The sequence below is a fragment of the Filobasidium floriforme genome (assembly GCF_021052385.1).
Source record: "Filobasidium floriforme strain CBS 6241 chromosome Unknown HD553scaffold_26, whole genome shotgun sequence".
Taxonomy (NCBI): domain Eukaryota; kingdom Fungi; phylum Basidiomycota; class Tremellomycetes; order Filobasidiales; family Filobasidiaceae; genus Filobasidium; species Filobasidium floriforme.
Genome location: NW_025763647.1, coordinates 522,144 through 545,208, shown reverse-complemented (window position 1 = coordinate 545,208; position 23,065 = coordinate 522,144). Strand labels below are relative to the sequence as shown.

Here is a 23,065-nt window from a genome sequence, read left to right as displayed (position 1 = left end):
GAAAGGCCTTTCAGAAAAGCATATGTCCGCCGCGTTGGCCTCTAAGCCTCTGCGGTCCCGGACGATCCGAGGAGTTCCTCCCTTTTACTTAAGGTTTTGTCTACGCTCTCGTTGCCAGCGTCCACTTCTTTCGTTCCTGCTCCTCTTTCAAGTCTCGACACTATTCGTCTGGCGACCCGCAGTCTACCAGAGCCGAGTGAATCATCATCAGCCGGCGGTTCATATTGAGCCCCTGCGAGATCGCCGATGTTCGCAATACTCGCTCTGAGAGACGTTGCCACCTAGGATGAACAGGAATAAACAGCAACGGAAAAAGGGGAAGAGCGATGAGCTCGTCATCTATCGCGCCTGCAGAGATTCCTATTCCTGACAGGAGGAGTTCCGAGGAAGATTCAAGGAGGGACAAGGTGGAACTAAAAGAGAGGTTATTAAATGCCCTGCCTCGTTCATCAATCCGCGAACCAGGACGATTCGTGTAATCTGACCGACACCTGAAATGTCGATGATGCTGGGATAACATGACACCCGCTCGAACGGAGATATATAGCTATCTTGTAACCAGAGAAATGGCTACTCGTTGGACCGACGGACTGGCAGCGCTTCGACCTCCAAAAGATACAATACACGATACACTTTGCCACCACGATTCGGTACGTACAACAAATTCGCAAACCCTGCGATCCCCACGAGCTATCTTACAATTCCACACCGATCATCACCCACACCCCTACTTCTCATCCCCATCGAGCCCATTCGATCGTTTCAAAAGATCCAACATCCAGACCGGCCACGCCCTCGTCCCTCTCAACCACCCGAACGACCCCGGTATGATCAGCCTCGCCCCTTTACACCTGAAGATCTGATCGACAATCTCCCCCGCGACCCTTTGAGGGGTCATCATCTTCCCCGAAGCCTGTTCGATTTGGTCTTTACGGTAGGCGACTAGTGGGGTGGATACCCAGAGGGGGTGGACGGTGGTCACGTGGACATTGGGGGCGTGGTAGTATCGCTGTAGTTGGTCCCTCAGGCCTATTCAGACGGATCGAGCCGATGACGACGATGAAAGTCGTCGTCAGTAAAAGCACTAAATGGAGACCACATAACCAAGCTGCGCATTGCGCCCTCCCCCGACTCACTCTCACTAAAGCTAACCAACGCCGCCTTACCCGCCGAATAATCGCTAAACCTCCCAACGCTCACAAAACTACTCATACTCGCCACCTCTACCACATGTCCTTTATTCCTCTCCACCATCCCCGGACAAAACTCGGCACAGGTGATCCAGTGCGAAGTGAGGTTGACATCAATGAGTTTCTTCAGCTTGTCGATGGGTGGGGAGAATATGGGGAAATCGTGTCCGATCCCCGCATTGTTGATTAGGATAGAAGGAGGTGTATCCGGGAAGTGTTCTTTGATCTGGAGAGAGGCGGAATGGACGGATTCGGGTGAGGTGACATCGCAATGGCAATACAGGGCGACGTCTACAACACGACATAACGGCGGGTCAGGTTCGTACGACGGATCAGTAAACAAGTAGACCCAACCAATGTGCCATGAACATACCGTCCTTGAGCCTCTCCGGCACCTCCTGCACATCGAGCACGACCACCCTAACCCCCCTCCTCTTCAACCCCTTGACGATCTCTTCCCCTATCCCACTACACCCCCCAGTAACGACCGCCACCTCCTTACTCCATTCCCATTGATATTTATCACTCCTCCACTGCCAATTGTTCAGCGCGACCGAGGTCAGTAAGGAGCTTGCGTTGTGGATGAGGCCGAGGGCGATGAAGGCTTTCAGGAGGGTGATCAGGAGGGGTCTATTGTTGGTGAGGTATGAGGCCAATTGGGAGTTTAAAGGGAGGTTGGAGAGGATCTTCTGGACGTAAGGTTCCAGAGCGGGTGGGCAGCGAGTAAGGAGGTAGAGGATCGAGCTAGCTAGTGCGGTAGTGAGCATGACGGCGCTTTGTATTCAGGTTCGGCGAGATTAGTATTTGGAGTTGATGGAATACGATAGATGCGGGTGAGGTGTGCTTGTATGTGTGGCAGACCTGTTCTACTTCTCGACCTGAAGAAAAGCTCTGATATATAGCTGATATATACTCTCTCTTGGTGCGACTGCACCGGCTATTCAACCGATGAAACAGACAGGACTCGTTCTGAACGGCGTTGGTCGACATGTCACGTCTCCGGCTACTCGATCTCGAGCCAAACTGGATGTATATGACCATCCTCCGGCTGTACACGACGAGTCGGGTATAGACAACAACGATATTTGCATGTGTGCCTGATCCCATACTTTTGAATAACCGTTTGTACTTGAGATCGTTGCTGTCAAAGAGGCAGGTGGGGTGTCGTGTTCGGTCATTGTCCCCTCCCCTCCGGGTATAGGACCTCTGATCTCTGCACTACTGACAACTTCAACTCCATGTGCTCTTCTCGTTCTGAACCCGTTTCGCGGGCCCGGATCGCCGACGTCGACCTTGTCATCTATACCGGTTAATGAACACTAGCACTAGACTGGACTGTTACGAGCTAGACCTTTCCTGAATAAGATGTTACCCGGTCGAACAGGCTCGGGAAAGGTCGAGGTTTCCGTATAAATAACACTTGGAGATCAAGTCGAGCTCGCTACTCTCTCTCGCCTCCTTGATCTAGCCGAACCTGATCGACCAGGTCCGAGGTTGAAACGACGATCGGCGACGATCAAACAGGGCATATCGATCATCCGATCATCATAGTCATCGCTGTCATCATAGTCATCTCCATCATCATCATCGCACACTACCTCTTTCCTCACTCAACATGGACGACATCCTCGACGTCGCCATCATCGGCGCAGGCATCTCGGGCATCAACACCGCCTACCGGGTCTCCCAAGCCTCCCCCTCGTACCGCTACACCATCTTCGAAGGCCGCTCCCAAATCGGAGGCACCTGGTCGTTCTTCAAATATCCCGGCTTGCGGTCCGACTCTGACCTCTTCTCCTTCGGGTTCGAATGGAACCCCTGGGAATCGGACAAGGTCATCGCCGGCGCACCGCAGATCATGGAGTACCTGCACCGGTCGATCATGTCGTTTGGCGGGTCCGAGAGGTTGAGGATGGGGCACAAGCTCGTCGGCTTGGATTGGTCTACGAAGGATCAACTATGGACGCTCAAATTCAGGGTCAGGGGCGGGGCTGGTCAGGGGGGAGAGAAGGACGGGGACAACGAGGACGACAAGGACGATAGTTACCGGGAGATCAAACAGCTAGCTCGATGGGTCGTCCTAGGTACCGGGTACTACGACTACGAAAAAGCTTTACCCGCCATCATCCCCGGCCTAGACTCCTTCAAGGGCCAAATCATCCACCCTCAATTCTGGCCGACCTCATCCTCTGGCGAAGAACTCGACTTGGCAGGAAAACGAGTGGCCATCATCGGAAGCGGTGCGACGGCCATCACCATCCTCCCTGTCATCGCCCAAAAGACCTCCTCTGTCACGCTCGTCCAACGTAGCCCGACCTTCTTAGCTAGCGTCCCCAGCCGAGATACATCTGCCGACTTGCTCAAACGGTACCTCCCTACCAGCTGGGCGAACAGGCTGTTGAGGATCAAATACCTGCTGGTCAGTTACCTCTTCTTCACCTTCTGCCAGACCTTTCCCAAAGCCGCCCGAAAGCTGCTCTACAAGGGTGCCAGGAAACAACTCCCTGCGAGCATCGGCGTCGAGCCTCATTTCGCCCCACGTTATGATCCCTGGGACCAACGTCTCTGCGCATGTCCCGATGGAGACTTTTTCACCGCCCTCCGGGAAGGGAAAGCGAGCATCGTCACCGGGCACATCGAACGTGTCACCGGATCCTCCATCCTCATGCAAGGTCAATCCACCGAGTCTCCAAAGTCAAACTCAAACAGCCTCTCCGACCTGGACGTGATCATCACCGCTACGGGTCTCAAGATCCTCATCGGAGGCGGCGCCCCAGTATCCATCGACGGCACCCGGATCGACTTGCCTTCAAAGACCCTCTGGAAGGGATGCATGATCTCCGACGTGCCCAACTTGGTAGCCGTCATCGGGTATACGAACGCCAGTTGGACCCTCGGTGCGGACGTCGCTGCCAAGACGCTCACCCGGCTCATGTCCCAGCTCGACGAACAAGGTCAGAGGTCCGCTACTCCCGTGGTCCCCTTAGAAGATAACAACGGGGTTACCATGAACCGGGTATCGTTCATGAAGATGCAATCCACCTACCTTACCAAAGGACGAGGAGACATGCCCAGCGCTGGGGACAAGTATCCTTGGTTACCTAGAGGAAACTATTTCTCTGACATGTGGGATGCGACGTATGGGAACGTCATGCAGGATATCGTGAGTCTGGTTGCTCGTGGCGCAAGGAGAGTCGAATGCGAGGCTGAATATACTATCTGTCTGGGCTTTGCAGAAATGTTCCCGATAAGATGGCAAGGCGGGCGACCTTGCGGAAGATCACAGACTCGGCCTCCAGATGTAGCAAATCTCTTCTCGTTTCCAGACTTTTGTAAAAGCGATCTCAACGCTGAAGCAACCATGAACACGACACCCCATTTACAATCCTCAAGCTGGACTATCTAGATCCAGGTGGATCGCTACATCGCTGAGAGCCGATACTATTCCACAGAATCGCGTCGATGATCGTGAAATCTACAGCTGATCCAGTTTCAACTCCCCTACTTCTCCTCAGCCAGTCTAGGAACGAAAGCGCCCATTCATAGTATTCTATGTCCCGTGCGGCAGGGCAAACAGCGGACTGCAATTGTTATTGCTTCCTTCTTCTTCCTCCGGCTCGCTTGTGGGGGTTGAAGTTAGGGTTCAGTGGGGTGGGTCAGCTTCGATCAAGACAGATGAAGCTCTTGGATCAGCTTGGCTGGTCTGTTAGGTACTGCCCCACCTCCAACTTCGTGGCTGTGCTCTGCTCCATTGCGGGTGAAAAAAGTCTGTAACTTAGCCTGTAGCCAGTAGCTTGTAGCTTGTGAACATTACGTTCCGGGCTTGTAGAACATCCTTGTGATATCTGCAGTTGCCAAAGAGTACCTGCTCTGACGTGTATTCAGGGACCACATAACAGCAACTATTTCACTTTCACAGTTGACAATTGCGTCTCCTGCGGTCTCCCTTCCCTTGAAGACTCTGAAGAGGTCTCTATCAATCTCCAGAAATCTGAAGGATCGTTGTGAAGAACGTTGTCCACAGGTCGGTCATGACAGAGGAGAGATGGAAGATGGAGTGACGTGTTGAGGGACAAAGTGGACAAAACACTTATTCACGATCGTAACTAGTATCGCACGACTGTGGGCTCGCAAAGGGACAAAACGTTCGCCAAGGCGCATCGCATCGATCGTGTATATTTCATATATTACATGACGGGAGACTTCATGGCGGGGTATACGGGAATTCCGAGCGAAATTATGAAGGGGGGCGAAGGAGCCGAGCAAAGCCTTTACGAACAACCGGCTTGACCGATCAGGTTGGCAGTGTTGCTTCCGGGGTAGTACTGCGAGTAAAGCGAGATCAGAAACGGTAGAGCGGACCATGAGGATGCTCGGCGCTCACCCAGAATGCTACGGCAATCAAGACGTAGACCATGAATAGGATAAGTCCTTCCCTACGAGTATTGAGAGAATCATATCAGTTCCCGTTCTGAGCTGAGGACGGTCCAGTGTAGCTTACATCCAGTTGGTCCTGCCGTCCGCCAAAGCTGTGAAAGACATGAGTTCCCACGTTAGCATTTTTGACATTTTTGACGGCTACACAAGACGATGACCGCGATACTAACCCTGATTGACGATAATGACGGCGAGGAACAGCACGGCGCTCTCGAACGGGTCGAACAGCATCCTGATCAAGCTTGGCCCGTCAGCAAAAGCTCTCCCAGTTCAGGTCGAACGATACGACTCACAAAAGGGGTTTGCCGATGATCCATCCCAAGATGACCGAGAAGGGGATGACGAAGAGTCTACAGATGACTTTTCAATCAGCAACGTTTCGCAAATGCACAATCGCCGGCCCTGAGACGTACGCAATCTGGATGGACGACCCGACGGCGACCGAGATGGAAAGGTCGAGCTTGTCCTTATACGCTCCCATGACGGCGGTCCAGTGTTCCTGTGGGCGTACCAGGAGGATGGTCAAATCACGCAATGAGAGAGCGGGTCTAGTGGAGACATAACGTACAGCAGCATTTCCGACCTGTAGCCGATGTGCCGATCTTATCAGCTTGCTTCGCGATGCGAAAACGCCACACCACGACGCGACCTACGATTGGCAACAAGATCAGACCGACCCATTCTTGCGACAAGCTCGGGTTCGCTTCGACCATCCCGTTGATCGAGCTGACCAACTGGCACGAACAATGAACATTCATCAGCCTGGCGTTCTCCACCCTACCAAGCGCCGGACTCTTGGCACTCACAAACTCGGCCGTGACCCCGACGAGCACGGTGACGATGATCATGCTGATCAACGCCGCCTCCCAACTCATCTCCGGTTCCTCGCCCTCCTCCTCGTCTCCCTGCTCCAGATCGTGGTTCTCCAATCCTCTCGGCGGACCCTCGGGACCCCAGCTGGTGACCCTGCCGTCCTTGTTGACCTTCATCCCGGGCGTCCGTTCGAGCGCAGTAGACGTGCCGTGAACGTGAGCGATGGCATGGTGGATCGACAACCCTCCGACCATCTCGGGCGGACGGTTCGCTTCCGCTCGACGTCGGATGGGCGTGGCCAACTTCTCTTTCAACTGACCGGGGGCATTGAGGACTTGCACCGGATAAGTCGTCGACTTGGTCGGGCCCTCTTCGTCGGCGTACAGGTCGGCGTGGGTGAACAGCTGGAACACCAGATACGCCACGTAGAGCAACAGCAGGATGATGGCCACCCCATGCGACATGGCCAGGATGTCCGACCGTTCCTGGGCGTCCGTGAGGATCTCTTCCCCGTTAGCCGAACCGTTCGAAGACGAGTTGATCGTGAAATGGAACGCCGCCGGGATGAGGACCGAGATGACCGACATCAACAAGAGGGACGAGTTGAGTTGAGAGCTGGTCGCCTGGAACTGTTGTTCCGCGAAGCGTGTGCCGCCTATGACCATTCGCACACTCTCCCCGTCAACACCGCCAAGCAGTACAAGACGTGGCTTTACGTAGACACCGGCTCACCGAGAAAGAAACTCATCCCGCAGACGAGCAACAGGTTACTCAGGATACTCCCGATCAGACTACTCTGTACGACCTGGAGCTCGCACTTGATCAGGGCGATGATCGAGACTGCGAAGCCGTCCCCACAATCGCAGTATGTCAGTCAAACAAAAACGAACAATACGTCCCTGCAGCTGGGTGAACAAGGACAGATATCTTATGATCACTCACCAATGAGCTAACAACACGAATAGCATCAAAGATCGAGAAATCACATCATGGCAATCTCAATCAGCGACGACAACCCTTGGACAAAAATGAAACGGTCGGGAGAGACCTACCTCGACCATATTCCCCAGAGTAGCGTTCAACAACCCCCCAATGGTCTGGGACGTCCACATGGTCACGTTCTCCGTGGTGTATCCCAACAGCCCTGCCTGCGTGTGCGTTCAGCACGGAAGAGCATTGGTGCGGTATACGTGCGGTATGGCGTTTCGCGCGGTGAAAAGAGAGGTGTGAGGTGCGATGCAGTCGATTGCCGGGTACGGTACGGAGAGCGATGACGTGGTATGGTGAACCGTAGAGTATCACGGATTGGTGATAAGGCGATCCAGCGTAACCAGGTGAACGGCCAGGCCATGCAAGACGATGCAGAGACGACGTAACATTACGTGTCGGATCCCGAGTCGTAACGAAAATCATTTCGAGTCCAATCGTATCGAATCGAATCGAAACGAATCAGATCGGATCAAACCGCATTTCCAGGTTCAGGCGATGTGATACGCCGATCCGGTAATCCAGTGAGATCCGGGGAGAAGAAGAAGAACCACCGATGAGGATCGAGTGGCGAGTGGCGGAACAAACAAGTCGGTAAAAAGCAAAATAAAAAGCAAATTCTACCGGATCAGCCAACTGTCGATGCAACGAGGTCGAACGAGCCTAAACAAGCCTCGACGAGTCGAAAGACGTGAGAATCGTGCCGGACCGTTTGAAGGTGCGACGAAGAGGGCGACAGAGCGGATAACGGACAGGGTAACAACACCGGGAAAAAGGGGGAAAGATAGGAAAAAGAGATAACAAAGAGGGCGCCGGACTTACCAAAGGTATGATCGCCAAAAAGCACATGACGAAGATCAACGTATCCTGCCCTTTTCCGTCGAGTGCGAAGTGGAGGGCCCATCTTTCAAGTCAAAGCGCATCCAATGTAAAATTGTAAGATTGTAAGATTGTGAGATGTAGGATGTAATGTAGGATGTACGATAGAGGACGGATGATGTAGGATGTAGGATTTGGGATGTAGGATGGTCACATCGAGCGATCGAGGCAGTGGTCGTATACCATACCATACCATGATCGTACAGTATACCGTACAGTATGCCGTAGCGTGGTCGTCGTGTGTGATCGTAGTCCAGCCGAGTAGCGAATAGGAAGAGTGCCGAGTCAGGACAGGGTAGGGTATTCGAGGGAAAAAAAGAGCGATATTTCGAAGGAAAACGAAGAACATGTGATCAAAAGATTTGATTGGGTATCAGCTTGAGTCTCGGGTTCCACTTTGGCCTTTCGTTTCGTATTCTTCACCCGACATCACCACACCACACCACATAACACCACACGACACCGCACCACACCACACTGAGAGAGCTCTCGTCTTTCCAAGACAAGCCGAAAAGGACGCTCTCTTCACGTATACGCATGAACGCATGACAGTACAGTATCGACTGATACCCAACATCCCCAACACGAACAAACAAACGAAGACCAGAGAAAGAATGCAATGCAGGGGGCGACTCACGAAACAGGAATAAAAACCAACAACAAATTGATCCAACTACTCTTCACCAAATTGAGTGCCGAAACTTTCCACCCTGGGTGCCTTTTGATTTTTTTTTCTGGGGTAAAGAGGCCTGTTGTCATCCGTTTGACGACGGAGGATGGTTTCCTGTGATTATGCGGGTGTTCGGTTTCGTTGGAGTTGGAGGCATCCTGGTGGTGACCGAGGCCTAGATGATGATGATTGTGGCTGGTTGAACGAGAGGCCGTCGGAGAGAGCCTCCCGTTATTCTCGAGGTCGTGGTCGGAATTGGGGGAGATCGTAGTGCTCGTCGTCGGGGCCGTACTAAGATCCGCACCGTTGTGATTATCTACAACTACGGGCTTGTCCGCGGGGTTTACGATGATGTTGTGGGACATCCTCGGAAGTAGGAATGGATGTCGTCTTTGCGTGTTGTTATGGGTTGTTGCGGTTGGGTTGCCAAGAGGTTCTTGCCAAGAGAAACTCCCCTCTTTTCGTTCGTTCGTCGTTCGCTGCTGCTTTCGCTGCTGTTGCTGATGAACCCGGGATCAAGTCAAGATACGTTTCACCTCGTCAAGACCTTGTCTGTCCTGCAAGGATTCGTAGCTACGTGATGATATCGTCGAGCGTATGTAATCTGAAGATGTCCTTTCCCATCATCATATCGCCCCCACCCCCTCCCACTCCTTCACACTGCCTCTCTCTCATCGAAATGTATCCTCGTGTGTTCCAAGAATAGCAACTCCCCCCTCCCCCCATCCCTTCCGTTTGTGACCGTAGACTCAGCGCCGACGCGCTGTTTGATCCGCAGTGTGATGTCATCGGTCAACTCCGAATCTCGTCGAGAGTAGAGTTCACCAGGCGCCAGGCGTAGACTCCGATGCGCCTCGTTGCACGACTGCACGATGTGCGCTTTGCAAAGTATCGAAGGAAAGCTAAAGAACAGCCAAAAGTTGGATACTGCAGCATCCTTGATGTCCGAAGACGTTTTCAAAAGTTTGGAAGTCGAATACCCACAGAACCGGTCCCTGAGGCACTCGCTCGATACCCTGATCGTGATCTCGATCGTGAAACAGTCGTGCTTGCGAATACCATACCCATACCATGTCATATCGTGCCGTGCCGCGTAAAACCATCGCTCGACCGCCCGCTCTGACCTTGATCTAGACCTCGAGACACTGCGCCTGGAGATCGTAAGCGATCTCGTGGATCCGATCGTCACGCCACGCCATAACATGCCACACCACACCACATCACGCCGCGCCATGACATGGTGCGACATGACATGACATGCCAAATTACATCACAGCGCAGCGCAGCGCAACGTAACGGACGAGACCCCGGACCTTCGGAACCTGTACGTCTATACCTCTCTTGTCCCATAACCCAGTATATGTTCGTTCTCTAACTGAAATATCGTATCGTTACACTACTGTACTGTAGATCGCGCCTCGCCTCGCCTTGTCTTCGGCCCCTGCCCTCGGTTGGGATACTATATATGTACTAGGTGCTATATCAGATTAGATTAAGACAGATCAGATTAAGACAGATTAGATCAGGCCAGATCAGACGGGTCGATCTTTTCGGGTTGGTACATCCAGATCGATGCGGTTCGGTTTTCGGTCCGGTTCGGTTAAATCCAACTCAATCCAATTCGATTTAATCTGGTATTCTGTTCAGTGTCCAGTGTAGAGCTTCAGTTCAGCGTTCAATGCTGGGTGTCTCGCTAGTTCCGAGAATATGATCATCATGTGATTGTGATCCAGTACATTTAGTGCCTACAGTACAGTATGTAGCTACTGCCTACTGTACTGTATGTACCCCGTACTGTACTATCTCGTACCTCTCTATGGTGCTGTAAGATACGTACTGTAACGGATTACTGAAACTCGAGTCCTGCACAGTAACACATCACATCACATTACATACTGTATCTCTCCTGTCCGATCTCTACTTTAATACCCAACACCTTTGAAGTTCTCAATAAGCTTACAATAAACCTTGCACCTGCGCCCAACTCGCCTTAAACCAAACCGGGGAATGTGTTCTACAACAGGTAAGATCATACACTATACTCTTGCGCTCTACAGTACTTCACTGCAATGCGGAGAAGAAGGCACAGGGAGAGAGAGATTCCCGGAATCAAGGAACACTGTAGGAATAGACTCCCAGGTGCTATAGTAGCACAACAGCCAGTTTAGCCTTAGGTGTCCATGTTGGCGGCCCCTCATACTCATGATAGTGTATTGTACGTATACGATAACCGATGGGCCACAGATCAAGAATTAGCATCTTTCGTCTGGCGAAGCGCAACGACGCGCTGAGTACTATATTGCGTACTGCGGGAGTTCGAGGTTGGGAACGAGACGCAGACGCGGATGTAGATGGAATTTGACCGAGAAACAGAGGGTTGCAAGGTCAAGAGATACGAGTTTCAAGCCCTATGGCATTCATGTGTGGTAAAAATCTTAGTCTTCGTCGCTACTGTATCCGTCAGCGTCAACACCAAATCTGATGATTAGCTCATCCAGTCTAGCCTTGTCAACAACAAGGACAAGACTCCAGATGTCTTGTTCCCCCTTTCCCCTCTGCTTGCGCAGAACTGCCGCGATAGAAGCCCTTCGTGACGCAGGAGCCCAGCCCGCTTTGTGATCGGCCGGTTGGCTTGAGGTAGATCTTGGACGTATGACACGCCGCTTCGCTGTCACATTCATATGTGGTGAAGAATTGCATCCTTGAGCAATCGGATTACGGAAAGATGGCATTGATCCTTGAAGTCCTCCACCAAGCATGTTGTTGTATAGCATCCTTGATTCACAGTCGTCGGCTTCATAAATCGATATGATCAGTCTATGGGAATTGACATGGCCATATCACGAATCGTTCTGGATCAAATCTGGTCACATGTTCTGAGGACACGATCGCCTTTCAATTTTCCAAAGAGTCCCTGATATATACGGTCTTATTTTTGTCCACTTGGCAAGGAGAGTCGTTCATTGTTGCCGCAACATAACGGCAACGCCCTCGGTGTCCCCGTTTGATCAAGTCATCAAGTTGTCAATGTCACGAGCATTGATCGATGGCGCGAAAATCGATTTTATCAACGACCAAGTCAAGCTGATCAGATCGTTTCTTCAAGCCAGGTTGATTGAATAAATTTGGTCAATCTTAACGGATTCTCGATCGGGACCACCTCTTGACCAACGTTCCTCAACACAAAGTTCAGAAGATCAAGAACCGCCGTATCGTACAAAACCCTACTGTAAACCCGGCTCTAATCAACCCGATCGGGCAAAGGCAAAACCGTCACAAAATCCAAACCAATCGATCCATCTTACAGTATCCCTCTCCGTCCCGTCAATCATTTCACAATCCAGCTGTTGAAGACTGGTACGTGCTCGATTTGATATGTACTTGCGGATACGTAGATCTGAAATGGATATGTAATATACTGTAATGTGTTCCGATTATCGTTGTTACCTGATCGATAAAGGATCTGACGTTCACCGTGACATTCAGCTTGAAGTTGAAGTTGTGAAGGCACAGTCAAGAGCTCATGGGACCGACCCTGAGAGAAGCTCCGGCTTTGCGCTTCGGATTCGAAACACTACATGCCACAACACAACGTAAAACCACCGACCGTCGACCGTGAAATTGCACCCCAATTCTAATCGTCGATCTAGCACGCACACTGTAAGATTGACGGTTTCAGGTTTCAAGCTCGAACTTCCGCGCGTTTCGACCTGAAACAAAGGCGGGGGGTCGCGCGCGCTCCTTGTCTTACTGTAGCGCTACCGTATCATCGGCAAAGGAAGAGGAAGGGAGCGAATGTAGGAGTTCGAGGAGGCGGCTCCACAGCCCCCATGTTTCGCAGTGGGGATGGGAGTGCTTCCTTTGGCTCCTCCGTGTGGTTTCCGATGAGCCAAGAGAGGCTGGGAGGCATAAATACGTGGTCAGAGAACGAGAGATCTCGGCGACAGTATGACGAGTCCCTCTGGTAGAAATCATCGATAAATTCTAGATCGACGAATACGAAGTAACAGACGACACAACACGAACACAATGCGATCCGGTATCTCCTCTCTCTTCTTCATCTTGCCTCTGCTAGCTGGCCTATCAGAGCACATCACGGTCCACGCCGCCCCTCAATCTCCAAGCGCGGATCGGGCCGCCCTCGAAGCCCAACTCAAAGGCCTGCTCTCTCCCTTCAGGTTCGACCCCGATACTCCCGACTGCTCAGCCGACGGGTCCGACGGCTATCAAGTTCAAACGTCGCAGGACGCATCGCCCGTGCCCTTGGTGTTTGCCGGTTGGGAAGGGGTCTTGGGAGACTTTGGGGACGTCAAGCCGGTGAGCCGCTTTCTGAGTTGGAGGACTCGTCCAGTCCCGCGCTGACAAATTCGCTCGCACTTCTACGACAGTTCAAGGAGATGAGCGCTTTCAACTGGCGGACTGCGCTAGATACTGCTGGACCCAACGAAAAACCTTTGGTGAACGGTCCGGTTTGGTCTCCGAAAGCGCGAATCCGGCTGATCAGTTTCCTGCCTTCTCTCATCACCCCGAACTCCACGATTAGGGAAAGATCAAGAGTGCAAGGCCATCGCCTTCGACGTCAAGAACACCAAGTGCAATTTTTACCCTGTGGAGCCCAAGAAGATCGTCATCGATAAGAAGTACAACAATGCCAGCTCGATTGCTGTCTTCGACCAGATCTGCCCGGACAACAAGATCAAGCGTGAGTGCCCATTGCAACTTTGTAGCTACGAGTTCTACCTCAACGAGCCGAGACTAAGCTGGTTTTTCGTCGTGGGATTGCTGTTTCGGTCACTGTAAATCAGTGGAGGGAACGGACAACGGAAAACCTTGTTGCAAGCTCGAGTACGGTATCCGCGACATCAAGCTAGGCTTGTGAACCCACCGAGTAGTTATCGCTAACGCAGGCTCCTTTCCGTATTGTATGATTGTATCACTATCATTTCTATCCTCGACCCATGTTGCGCCCGCCTTCATGCCGACATTCTCTGTTCAAGAGTCGCTCAATCTGCGTGTCTCCTGTACGAGAATACCGGGATATCAAGCCCTATCGCGCTGACCATCTCATATCGAGCTTCAGGTCAAATAACGCCGAGTTAGGCTTGGCCATGCTATACTATCAACTCGCATTCGCTTTCTCATACAACCTTCTGTCCGACCTATGGATCGTATCGAGCGACCCGTCTACGCTCGGGTCATATTGACGATCCATTCCAACCCCGGCAAGATCGCCTCATTCCACCAATCCTGATCTTCCGGCCACGTCTCCCTCCCATCCTCAGCGATCCCATGCGGCATCCCCCTCGCCTCCAAATACCTCGCGTCCGCCCCAACGCTCTTGAGCTTGTTGACGACATCATACGACTCTGCGGGATCGATAAGCTTGTCCTCCGTAGCGACGATGACCAAAGTCGGGGGGAAATCGCCGTTGACGACGTCCATCGGGTTGACGGACTTGGGATAAGGACTGTCTTGGCCGCAGAGCCAGGTGTTGAGGGTCTTGGTCCGCATCGTAGCCCGGGCCCAGATGATCCTAGGATCGGTCCCCTTGAAGAACGTATCCTGTCTGTGTGGTCGCAATCGTCGTCATCGGACCTATTGTCAGCATACGGAATTCCTGCTCTCCTTTGCCTCATCGTACATATCGGACACATAGCTTACTTGATAGGATAATTGGTGCAAACGGGCTCAGCCATAAGCTTATCCAGCGCGACCTTCTCTTCACTCGTCAACGCGTCTGTAAAAGCCTGCATGGGCTCGTTCCACCCTCTTTGGTTATCCGTCTTAGGGTAAGTCGGCATGATAGCTCTGGGGCGCTCGAGTCCGTTTCGAAGGATAGCGTCGGTCTGACAACCAGACAGACGAGAAGGTGAGTGAGATTTCACCGGGATCTTGGATAGGAGCAGAAGATGAAGTTACCAAAAGCAACGTCCCCGTCCCACCCGCACTCCAGCCCATCACACACGTCCTCTTCACATCCAGCTCCGTCCCCAAAACCTCGTTCAGCCCGTTCTGGACAAACCGATACGCATCCAAGAGATCCTCGACGCATTCCGCGAGTTTGACATGAGGCGCCAGGCGATATTCGGGGGAGACGACCGCAAACCCTTGTTCTAGCAGATAAGTGACCTGATCGGGGGGCAAGTGGCCGCTACCTCCGATAGACCAGGCTCCACCGTGAATCATCATAGCTGCGACCGAAGGATATCGTTCAGGACTAACGATCCTCTAGCTGCTCCAAATTCGACTGACCGACCGGAGCATCCTTCGTGGTCTTGGGCAAGAAGATGTCGAGATGACACCCGCCCGTCTCGCTATTCTCGATAGGTTTGAAGAGGTGTCGGTGGTGCGGCTCGAGCCTGTTGGTCTCCTTTCTCGGGTTCATTGTGGGTTCGACGAGGTGGTGCAATAGATTTGTCTCTGGCTTATGATGTATTCGAGATCACAGATGATGGTCTCGGTTTCATACCAGCACCAGTCTATATAAGTACTCGAGCTGCGAGTAGATGATACGATGAACGTACGGACTGCAAACGCCGTCGTCCCGGTTATTGCATGACCAAATGCGGGGCTCGGCGATCATATCGTCCCATCATCATGCCGAAGACTGCTGTCCCACGAACATCCCAGCTAATTCAGAAAAGTTTGACATATCTGCTGCGAGTAATGACAGCAATATGCCTTGAACAACCCGGGTGCCGAAGAGAGACCGGACGGGAGGTAGCCACGAAATTGTTCGAGCCGTCCGTCCACCAACAAGATCCGTTGACATCACGGTCCATCGCCCCGCCGGCCGCGGCAGCTCGATCGCCGGATCTTGTACAGTAGACCTCTCGACGTCGGCACGCTGCCCCCTTGCCCTCCTCTCTGAGATTGTGACCTTTTCCGCCGAGTCAAGTTGGATTTAATTCTTGTTGTCAATAGGATAGACGCCCCCTATTCCAACATCTGGATCGTTCGCCTCGCGTCGAAACGAGTACCTCTTCACAACTCATCAAAATCATCAATCATCGACCGATCAACCACAAATATATCGTATCATCAGAACCCTACGCCCAGGAACGAGCATGAACCTCTTCATAGAGCTTAGAGCGTATTCAAGACTCGACTTGCCCAGGTCGGCGTTGGTGTGTGTGTCTTCGCGTTTGATAATTAAGAAGATTACCGAGAAGATGAGGGACGGGGACAAAGACGACCTGCCAAAAGCAATCGTACCTATCGCAGCGAGAGAAGAGCAATCGTCGATTTGAGGGATTAAAGTTGAGCCTCGTTTACGGGCACGGAGCATATTGACGCTGCTGTTCGAAGGGCATGCGGTCCTGACGGACGACGTTGTCGAGACAAAGAGAGATCGTCGAGAATGACAGACGAGTCGAAAGAGGGAAGACAGAAGTGAGACACATGAACGAAGATGAAGTCGTGTACGGATACAATGATTTCGATATTTACACGTGCACCGCACCTACTCCCGAATCCCACCTCGATCGTCCCTTTCTCTAATAAACCATCCTCACTTTCAACTTGTCACCCTCCACAATCTCCTCCCGTCTACTCATCAACTCCTCCATATCCCAGGGACAACTAACATACCTCCCTCCTAACCACCCCCTCCGTTCACTCGCTAACCAACAAATCGTATCCCCAGCGATATCCACCTTGTGCGGCAGTCTATCCCTCAACTCGGCCGGTTCGTTGACCGTGATCTGGGTCTTGATCGCCCCGGGGTTGACGCAGTAACAAATTAGACCTTCTGAGGAATAGTCGAGCTGCAGGGATTCTGTGTAGCGGAGTACGGCGAGTTTGGAGGAGCGGTAGTGCGAGCTACCTGGGCGGACGGAGAGTGCGCCGGATGATGAGACGTTGATCATCGTACAGAGTCCCGCCTTCGAATCCGAGTCCGAATCTAAGTCCGAGTTTGATTTGATATCACGAGCAGCGAGTAGGAGAGGAAGGAACGTCCTGCTCATATTGACAAGCCCATTCACGTTCACCTCCCAAGTCCGCCAATCGACCTCCGGGTCAGAATCTAGCAACTTGGCATAAGGTTCTTGGTGCGCGGCATTGTTCACCAGGACGTCCAACTTCCCACCTAGCGCAGTGTCGATACTCTCTAATAACGCCTTGACGTTATCGAGCTTTGCGATATCGACCTGTCTGCAGAGCACCACCGGCTCGGTCTGTCTACCCGCTGCCCTCGCGGCGGCTCGTAAACTTTCGGCTCGCTCTTCAGCTACACCTCGAAGATCTGCGAGGACGATCACAGTCGCTCCCGCTCGAGCAAAGGCGAGGGCCGTAGCGAAGCCCACTCCATCTTCGTGAGCTGCACCGGTGATGAGGACGTGTCGACCCGAGAGGTCCAGCTTGAGCGGGGAGATGTAGTCGTAACTCGCCGCGTGGCTCTTGTTGGCGAAATCACGGCGGGCCGGATTAGGTGGTTGTCGTTGCGTGGTCGAAGACATCTCGTATCGGTGCGGTATCTATGTGAGTATGTGTATGTACGTGCGTGGGTGAGTAAGGTGGGTTGTTTCGAATTCCATCCGTTGCCTTCTCATGGCTTCTACAGGTGTTTTATATTCCATCAGCAAAAGGCGGATGTCGGATGACGGATAAGAGAAAGCTTCGGGAATCGCACGGATCCCGAGATAAAGCCGCTAGGGGTATAAGGGGATGATGCGTCTATCCAGTCAAACGACGCTGCATGCTGTATCACTACTGTACGCAAGCGACGTGGATGACACATGCGCATCATCGCTTCACCCCTCCGCAGCCCGCCTATGCCGAAGCTACATCCTCAACAGCTTCCCTGATAGATCTCGACGAAAGACGGACTGACAAGTCAGACTGAGCATATCCGATGGGGGATGGCAAATATCCAGGTCTCAGTCCAGCGTGCCTCTTCCGAAAAGCTCTGAGGCTCAAACTCATCTCGTCTGCCGGGGCCTGATGATATACGGTTTCAAGCTCTACAAATAATGTCCAAGTTGGGGGATGTGTTGAAAGCTGGTTGAACCCGCAAGAAGAGTACGGTAGTTTTGTGTCACTTCAGGCGCAATTCCTTGTGGTGCCTATTTACCAACACCTTGGTGCTGTCTGATGTAAGAGGTGAAGCACACAAAATCAATCAGACGCCAGTTACCTGAGTACTGGAAGGGAGTGCCCAGCTAAAGATGAGGTGAAGCAGTGGCGGTGAGTTTGCAACATCAGCCAAGTCTGGATATGGCTCGCCATGAATTGATTGACTTGTCCGCGTTCCCAGTCGCTTACTCAGAGCTGCAGGAGAGAAATTCCTTAGTTATGGAGAAGAATTGACCCTTGCAAATGCTATCCGGATCTGTCGAGGGCGGAATTGGACGGCAACCTTTCACCGCTACAATATGCGAGAGAAGTTAGAGCCTGAAGTTCTATTAGCAAGACACAGGGTCAAGCCTGAGCGTTAGGAGGCAACCCCAGGTGCCATAGTTTCACCTCTGAACCTCACAAGTTCGAGCATCACGTTTGGTTTCAATGCCTCTTAACAGTCACCGCAGGAAAAGTCTACTACATACACTTACACGGTGAGATCATCAGAATGTTTTCAATAATGTCACTCGGCCCAGATACAGCAGCGCAGACTTGACCTACAACATGACCTACAACAAACGGGCGAGCTGGTCGAATCGGCATGATCAATAGGTGGAACCACCTGACCGACCAAGATCGGTGTGTGAAGCTGATCAAACCGTCAGTTTGATGACCCGCCGATCAAGAAGGGCTTCGAAATACTACGCTCGCTCAGCCCGTATCTGTCAAATACCGTTCTTTTGGAACAACCCGAAATCTAGTCGAGTAGCTAGTAGTCGAGGTGGAGGCGACGCCGACCGATCCCCAGCCCAGATGTATGAATGGTATGAAATCTCGCAGAAAAGAAAAGTATCACCACGACAAGAACCAAATTCTTACTCCGCTCTTCCTCTCGATGACCGGGCTCCGAACCCTCTTTTCCCCCATCTCCCCCAGCCACTTCTTTTGTTTGACGTGTCGACCGTCACATGCAGTGCAGAGCCTCTCGACGTCTTGGATGCTGCTCGGAGGAGCAGTTGCAGCTTAACCGGGAGGCAACAACGAAGCGTCGAGCGCAGCGACCTCGGCGGGCTCGTCGTCGTCATAGTTGTTCCTAGGGATCGGGGTTCGGGGCATGACCATCGATCCTGTGCCGCCGAGGTTTCGAAACACGACACGTACTTGTCAGCCCTTCGAAATCGAAATTCGGACCCGGGCGCGCTGGACTCACCCGACCTCGCCGCCTCCAAGATCCCAAACGGCCTCAACAGGCTCAAGAACGCCTCGACCCTCGACGACTTGGCCGTCAACTCGACGATGACCGAGTTTTCCGCAACGTCCACCAACCTGCCTCCAAACTGGTCCGTCAGGGTCTTGATCGCGTTCAAGTGGAGGTTCTTGGCGATCAGGGCTTCGGACTGCGACAGCGCGTGGCCCTGGTGTCCTCCTTGTTGTTGTCGGCCGTTGTAAGAGGACAAGCTCGGGGGCAACCCACCCGAGCTCTCAAAGTTTTGCGCCAAAGCCTGCTCAGCTTGGAACTTTTCCGTGCCCTCGTTGGTAGGGAGGTAGTCGTGAACGGCATCGTTCGAGTGCGCCGAATGGGTAGGTCCCCCAGACATCTGCTGTTCGGCGTACTCGGGTCCGAGCACGGACACTTTGGCCAGGAGCAATTCTCGCGAAATGGTCGAGGTCTTGGTGTAATCCAGGACGGCCCAGACGGGGACCTGATCGTCGAATGCAAACGATCAGCTCCTGATCGTATTTGCGAAAGACGACTGATGGAAAACGCCGGGCGACGACGCACCAGATCCTCCAACTGCCTCCTAGCCTGCTCGATCACTCCGTCCTGTCCCCTCAAGACGATACACATCCGGGAGAGGTCCCTGATCTCGGTCTGACATACGACCAGCGAGTCTGAAAGAGGGTAAGGTCCGGTTGCGTGTCGGTATCAGATTCCGGTGTCGGATCGTGTCGTGTTCGAATGCGTATACGTATGCGTGCCAGGATGGGTGTCCGTGTTTGTATCACATCGCAACGTGTCCGTACCATATACATGGCAAATACAAAGTGCGTGGCGAGAAGGGGGGAAAGGAGTGGAAAAGCGAAAACGTCAGTCTTTGTGCTATCGACTTTTCGCAGTTGATTTCTCTCTCCGTGCCCATTCGAATCAAGTCTAATCAAGTCGAACCGATGTACGAAAGACAGTTTCTCGGAAAACGAGCTCTCGGCCACCCGACCTCCCGACCGAACCTCAGCCTAATCTCCCCACTGGATCATCGGTTTCCCTGCATTCGCCCAACCGCTCCTCTGGTCCTCTGTATCTCCCTCCAGCCGATCTTCTGCGCCTCTGCGTCCCCCAAACTCGAACCCTACTAGAAAACGATGTGGAATCGAGATCGGGACCGAACCGAAACTCGGCCCTTGACCTTTCCGACTCCCCACTCATCAAGCCATCCATTCAACCCATCCGACCACCCAACCACCGACCCATCCGACCACCCATCCCGCGCCACCCAAACCATCCAACCCATCCCGACCCATCCCGCAGTGAAAAACAGAGAAAACCAAATCGCCAAAAGCAACGCAAAGAAACCTCCGAACTTCGAACGTCGAACGTACCGATATTAAACCCCCTCGCAGCCAAGATCCCCGAGACCCTCGAGAGGACTCCAGGTTCGTTCTGGACGAGACAGTTGAATGTGTGTCTGTCGTGTCCACCTCACCGGGTTAGGGTTTTTTTTTTTGGCGGGGGTGGTATAGAGATAGTATAGAGGAGAGAGGAAGACGGGATGAGAGAGGAAGACGAAAAGAAGATGAAGAGGAGGAGGTGGGCAGTCACGAGAGAGGGAGATGAAGAAAAGGAGGAGGTGAGGGGGTCGAAGCGGGAAAGAGGAAAAGCCAGGGAGACAGAGGGGGACAGAGACAGAAAGAGAGAGAGAGAGAGACAAAGAGAGGAAGATACGAAAAAACGAAATCAAGATCGAGATCAGCTTCCCACCCCCGAATTGTTCAAGAACCCAACCACCAAACCACCTCCCCTCAGAAACCCCCTGAAGACCCAAAAACATCGCAACACCCAAAGCCCAAACCCCAAAAGCTGCGCCAGAAGAGATTCGAACACAAACTCACCTCTTATAAGGCTCCAAACTCGGAGCAGGCGTGTTATAAAGGATGTTCGTCACGGCCTCTTCAGCCGTCGGGGATCGGTACCCGCCGAGGACGGGGAGGGTGGGTGGACGGCGTTTCGTCATCTTGTCTGCATTGTCGTGTCCATGTAACGTCGATTCCGAATATAATCATGATAATGATGATGATGAACAATGATATGCCATAGGATAGCCGGGCGGGAACGTGAATTGAAATTGAAGGTGAAGATACGTGACGGTTGATCAGCTACCCAGCCTTTCTCCCCATAACCCGAGGATCTACAGAACCTGAACCCGAATAACATGTCCAAAAGGAAAGCTCGCCACTCACAATCCAAAGCGCTGGTACTATCATCAATAGGCCTAGGAGCCTTGGGTTCCGATTGTGACTGGACAGGCGCCGAACTGGACCCCCATCGGATCGCAGCGGGGAGGGTGTTCTTGCCGTGCTTGCCATTGGCGACGGAGCGGGTGGCCGTGTTGATCAAAGCGGATCTGAGGGTGGCCATGGTCTCGCTGTTCGCTATATCGAGTAGGTCGTGTATAGGATGAGGAGGGAGGGGAGAACCCTAAGGATAGGTCGATGGAATTCTGATGAACGTTGACCCGAAATCATCCGACGAGGTCGAGGAGGTTGGTTGACTCGTCGGGTGAGGGCGCGGATGCAAAATCGACGAGCGTTTTAAGGAAGAAGACGAGAGCAACTCGTGACGTATTCCCGCCGGTCGAAAGCAAGCTTGCTCATATTGAGATCCCTTTGAGCAGAACTACCGCACTGAAACCCCTCATCCAAGACAAGAATGCGATCAACATGAGCGAGCAAAAGGTCATGGAGGAGAATAAAGTCCTGTGCCAAGAGATCGTCACTCTCAAGGCGTAAGTTGGGTCGGTGTTTTCAAGTTGGGGGGACAACAGGCAGCTCACCAGCATCGCCACAGTACCGCTCAAGATCTCAGGCAAAAAGCGACCGCCACTTTCCAAGGTTTCTACAATGCCAGCAAGTAAGTTCAGTGACGACCAAGACCTGATCTTATCAGGAGCTGACCCCTGCTCTGTGTCACAGATACGCCGACCAGGAAAATCAGTACATAAACAAACTGCTCGAAGACGCTTGTAAGCTCAAGCGCAAGCATGCTGCACTCAAGGCCAACAAATCCATCGCCAATGAATCTGTCAAGGCCAAGACCGCAGCCTACAATAAATTCATGGATAAACACAAGCGTTTGAAGAAAGAAAAGGTTCAGGTCAAGAGCAAGCTTGAAGAGTACGTGATCAGGAGAGAGATGCAAAGAGTTCCAGGTCGGAGTCGGTTTGAGCTGATCTAGTTTTTGTACTGGCACTTGGCCTATTGAACATCGAGATGTGGTAGACGCAAACGGGACATCATGTTGTGTGTCTGTCTGTATACGAGTACATCATGGTCATCTTTCTGCTGGACATGTATCAGGCTTGCCTGCAAGCCTGGAATAGTATCACACGGGACTAGAAGGTAAGGGTAAGGTAATGAAGGTAATGATGGATGTAGTACCAATAGTTATACATCACAGTAAACACATAGGGGTTCTAGATATACTCCATATGACAACCCCAACGGGGTTCTCTGTGGCTTTATGATCTCATTGGTGTTATAGTATCCGCGGTACGCGTAGGCGGAACGACCGTTCGGAGGGTTTTTCAGAGAACCCCGTCGGGGTCGTCGTACGGAGTATATCTAGAACACCCCCTATGTGTTTACTGTAATGTAGTACCAGTTGTACTACATCCGTTATTACATCCATTACCTTACCCTTACCTTCTAGTCCCGTGTGATACTATTCCAGGCTTGCAGGCAAGCCTAATATCGCCCTTCTTCTTCTCGGGAGTGTTAGGAGTTTTAGGCATGATAGAAAGATAGGAATAGAAGA

General features: G+C 52.4%; 7 protein-coding genes across 7 annotated transcripts; 2 read left to right on the top strand and 5 right to left on the bottom strand.

Annotated features, from left to right (window-relative positions):
• Positions 1–638: 638 nt before the first annotated feature.
• Positions 639–2,070, bottom strand: HD553DRAFT_141034 (uncharacterized protein). The gene is made up of 3 exons (XM_046176665.1): positions 1,564–2,070; positions 1,137–1,481; positions 639–1,029 (listed from the first exon to the last, which is right to left on the bottom strand). The coding sequence occupies exons 1-3, from the start codon at positions 1,955–1,957 to the stop codon at positions 728–730; spliced, it is 1,041 nt and encodes a 346-aa protein (XP_046033262.1). The 5' UTR covers positions 1,958–2,070; the 3' UTR covers positions 639–727.
• Positions 2,071–2,503: 433 nt separating this feature from the next.
• On the top strand, positions 2,504–4,622 carry HD553DRAFT_352890 (uncharacterized protein). The gene is made up of 2 exons (XM_046183727.1): positions 2,504–4,353; positions 4,427–4,622. The coding sequence occupies exons 1-2, from the start codon at positions 2,806–2,808 to the stop codon at positions 4,439–4,441; spliced, it is 1,563 nt and encodes a 520-aa protein (XP_046033261.1). The 5' UTR covers positions 2,504–2,805; the 3' UTR covers positions 4,442–4,622.
• A 719-nt stretch (positions 4,623–5,341) lies between these two features.
• HD553DRAFT_319281 (Sodium/calcium exchanger protein-domain-containing protein) lies at positions 5,342–9,602 on the bottom strand. Its single transcript, XM_046180996.1, has 14 exons — positions 8,944–9,602; positions 8,250–8,331; positions 7,493–7,588; positions 7,383–7,389; positions 7,173–7,280; positions 6,434–7,095; positions 6,281–6,361; positions 6,196–6,210; positions 6,041–6,126; positions 5,921–5,977; positions 5,798–5,859; positions 5,692–5,719; positions 5,575–5,626; positions 5,342–5,515 (listed from the first exon to the last, which is right to left on the bottom strand). Exons 1-14 carry the CDS (start codon positions 9,339–9,341, stop codon positions 5,462–5,464), a joined length of 1,788 nt encoding a protein of 595 aa, XP_046033260.1. The 5' UTR covers positions 9,342–9,602; the 3' UTR covers positions 5,342–5,461.
• Positions 9,603–12,897: 3,295 nt separating this feature from the next.
• Positions 12,898–13,855, top strand: HD553DRAFT_363770 (uncharacterized protein; the record flags this gene model as incomplete). The annotated part of the gene is made up of 4 exons (XM_046184033.1): positions 12,898–13,293; positions 13,365–13,440; positions 13,520–13,678; positions 13,782–13,855. Exons 1-4 carry the CDS (start codon positions 13,006–13,008, stop codon positions 13,853–13,855), a joined length of 597 nt encoding a protein of 198 aa, XP_046033259.1. The 5' UTR covers positions 12,898–13,005.
• Positions 13,856–14,054: 199 nt separating this feature from the next.
• Positions 14,055–15,722, bottom strand: HD553DRAFT_319270 (Alpha/Beta hydrolase protein). The gene is made up of 4 exons (XM_046180995.1): positions 15,229–15,722; positions 14,896–15,167; positions 14,638–14,822; positions 14,055–14,542 (listed from the first exon to the last, which is right to left on the bottom strand). Exons 1-4 carry the CDS (start codon positions 15,359–15,361, stop codon positions 14,161–14,163), a joined length of 972 nt encoding a protein of 323 aa, XP_046033258.1. The 5' UTR covers positions 15,362–15,722; the 3' UTR covers positions 14,055–14,160.
• A 750-nt stretch (positions 15,723–16,472) lies between these two features.
• HD553DRAFT_329998 (uncharacterized protein) lies at positions 16,473–17,435 on the bottom strand (the record flags this gene model as incomplete). The annotated part of the gene is made up of 2 exons (XM_046181953.1): positions 16,473–16,879; positions 16,907–17,435. 2 exons carry the CDS (start codon positions 17,433–17,435, stop codon positions 16,473–16,475), a joined length of 936 nt encoding a protein of 311 aa, XP_046033257.1.
• A 1,406-nt stretch (positions 17,436–18,841) lies between these two features.
• HD553DRAFT_319264 (acetolactate synthase) lies at positions 18,842–21,717 on the bottom strand. The gene is made up of 6 exons (XM_046180994.1): positions 21,493–21,717; positions 21,145–21,271; positions 20,635–20,720; positions 19,820–19,929; positions 19,247–19,739; positions 18,842–19,163 (listed from the first exon to the last, which is right to left on the bottom strand). Exons 1-6 carry the CDS (start codon positions 21,668–21,670, stop codon positions 19,060–19,062), a joined length of 1,098 nt encoding a protein of 365 aa, XP_046033256.1. The 5' UTR covers positions 21,671–21,717; the 3' UTR covers positions 18,842–19,059.
• Positions 21,718–23,065: the final 1,348 nt, after the last annotated feature.

What these genes read in the sequence shown, in the direction of transcription:
- HD553DRAFT_319281 (XM_046180996.1), bottom strand. Translation starts at nt 9,341, where the DNA reads ATGTCCCACAACATCATCGTAAACCCCGCGGACAAGCCCGTAGTTGTA. An exon ending in TTGGTTTTTATTCCTGTTTC is followed by an intron (nt 8,332 to 8,943) that starts GTGAGTCGCCCC and finishes TTGACTTGAAAG; the next exon opens with ATGGGCCCTCCACTTCGCAC. An exon ending in TCGGGGTCACGGCCGAGTTT is followed by an intron (nt 6,362 to 6,433) that starts GTGAGTGCCAAG and finishes TGTTCGTGCCAG; the next exon opens with TTGGTCAGCTCGATCAACGG.
- HD553DRAFT_141034 (XM_046176665.1), bottom strand. Translation starts at nt 1,957, where the DNA reads ATGCTCACTACCGCACTAGCTAGCTCGATCCTCTACCTCCTTACTCGC. An exon ending in GCCGGAGAGGCTCAAGGACG is followed by an intron (nt 1,482 to 1,563) that starts GTATGTTCATGG and finishes GTCGTGTTGTAG; the next exon opens with ACGTCGCCCTGTATTGCCAT. An exon ending in GTTGGTTAGCTTTAGTGAGA is followed by an intron (nt 1,030 to 1,136) that starts GTGAGTCGGGGG and finishes CCGTCTGAATAG; the next exon opens with GCCTGAGGGACCAACTACAG.
- HD553DRAFT_319264 (XM_046180994.1), bottom strand. Translation starts at nt 21,670, where the DNA reads ATGGCCACCCTCAGATCCGCTTTGATCAACACGGCCACCCGCTCCGTC. An exon ending in TAGTACCAGCGCTTTGGATT is followed by an intron (nt 21,272 to 21,492) that starts GTGAGTGGCGAG and finishes ACGACAATGCAG; the next exon opens with ACAAGATGACGAAACGCCGT. An exon ending in GGAGGCAGTTGGAGGATCTG is followed by an intron (nt 19,740 to 19,819) that starts GTGCGTCGTCGC and finishes TTCGACGATCAG; the next exon opens with GTCCCCGTCTGGGCCGTCCT.
- HD553DRAFT_352890 (XM_046183727.1), top strand. Translation starts at nt 2,806, where the DNA reads ATGGACGACATCCTCGACGTCGCCATCATCGGCGCAGGCATCTCGGGC.
- HD553DRAFT_319270 (XM_046180995.1), bottom strand. Translation starts at nt 15,361, where the DNA reads ATGAACCCGAGAAAGGAGACCAACAGGCTCGAGCCGCACCACCGACAC. An exon ending in CACGAAGGATGCTCCGGTCG is followed by an intron (nt 15,168 to 15,228) that starts GTCAGTCGAATT and finishes CTTCGGTCGCAG; the next exon opens with CTATGATGATTCACGGTGGA. An exon ending in GGACGGGGACGTTGCTTTTG is followed by an intron (nt 14,823 to 14,895) that starts GTAACTTCATCT and finishes TCTGGTTGTCAG; the next exon opens with ACCGACGCTATCCTTCGAAA.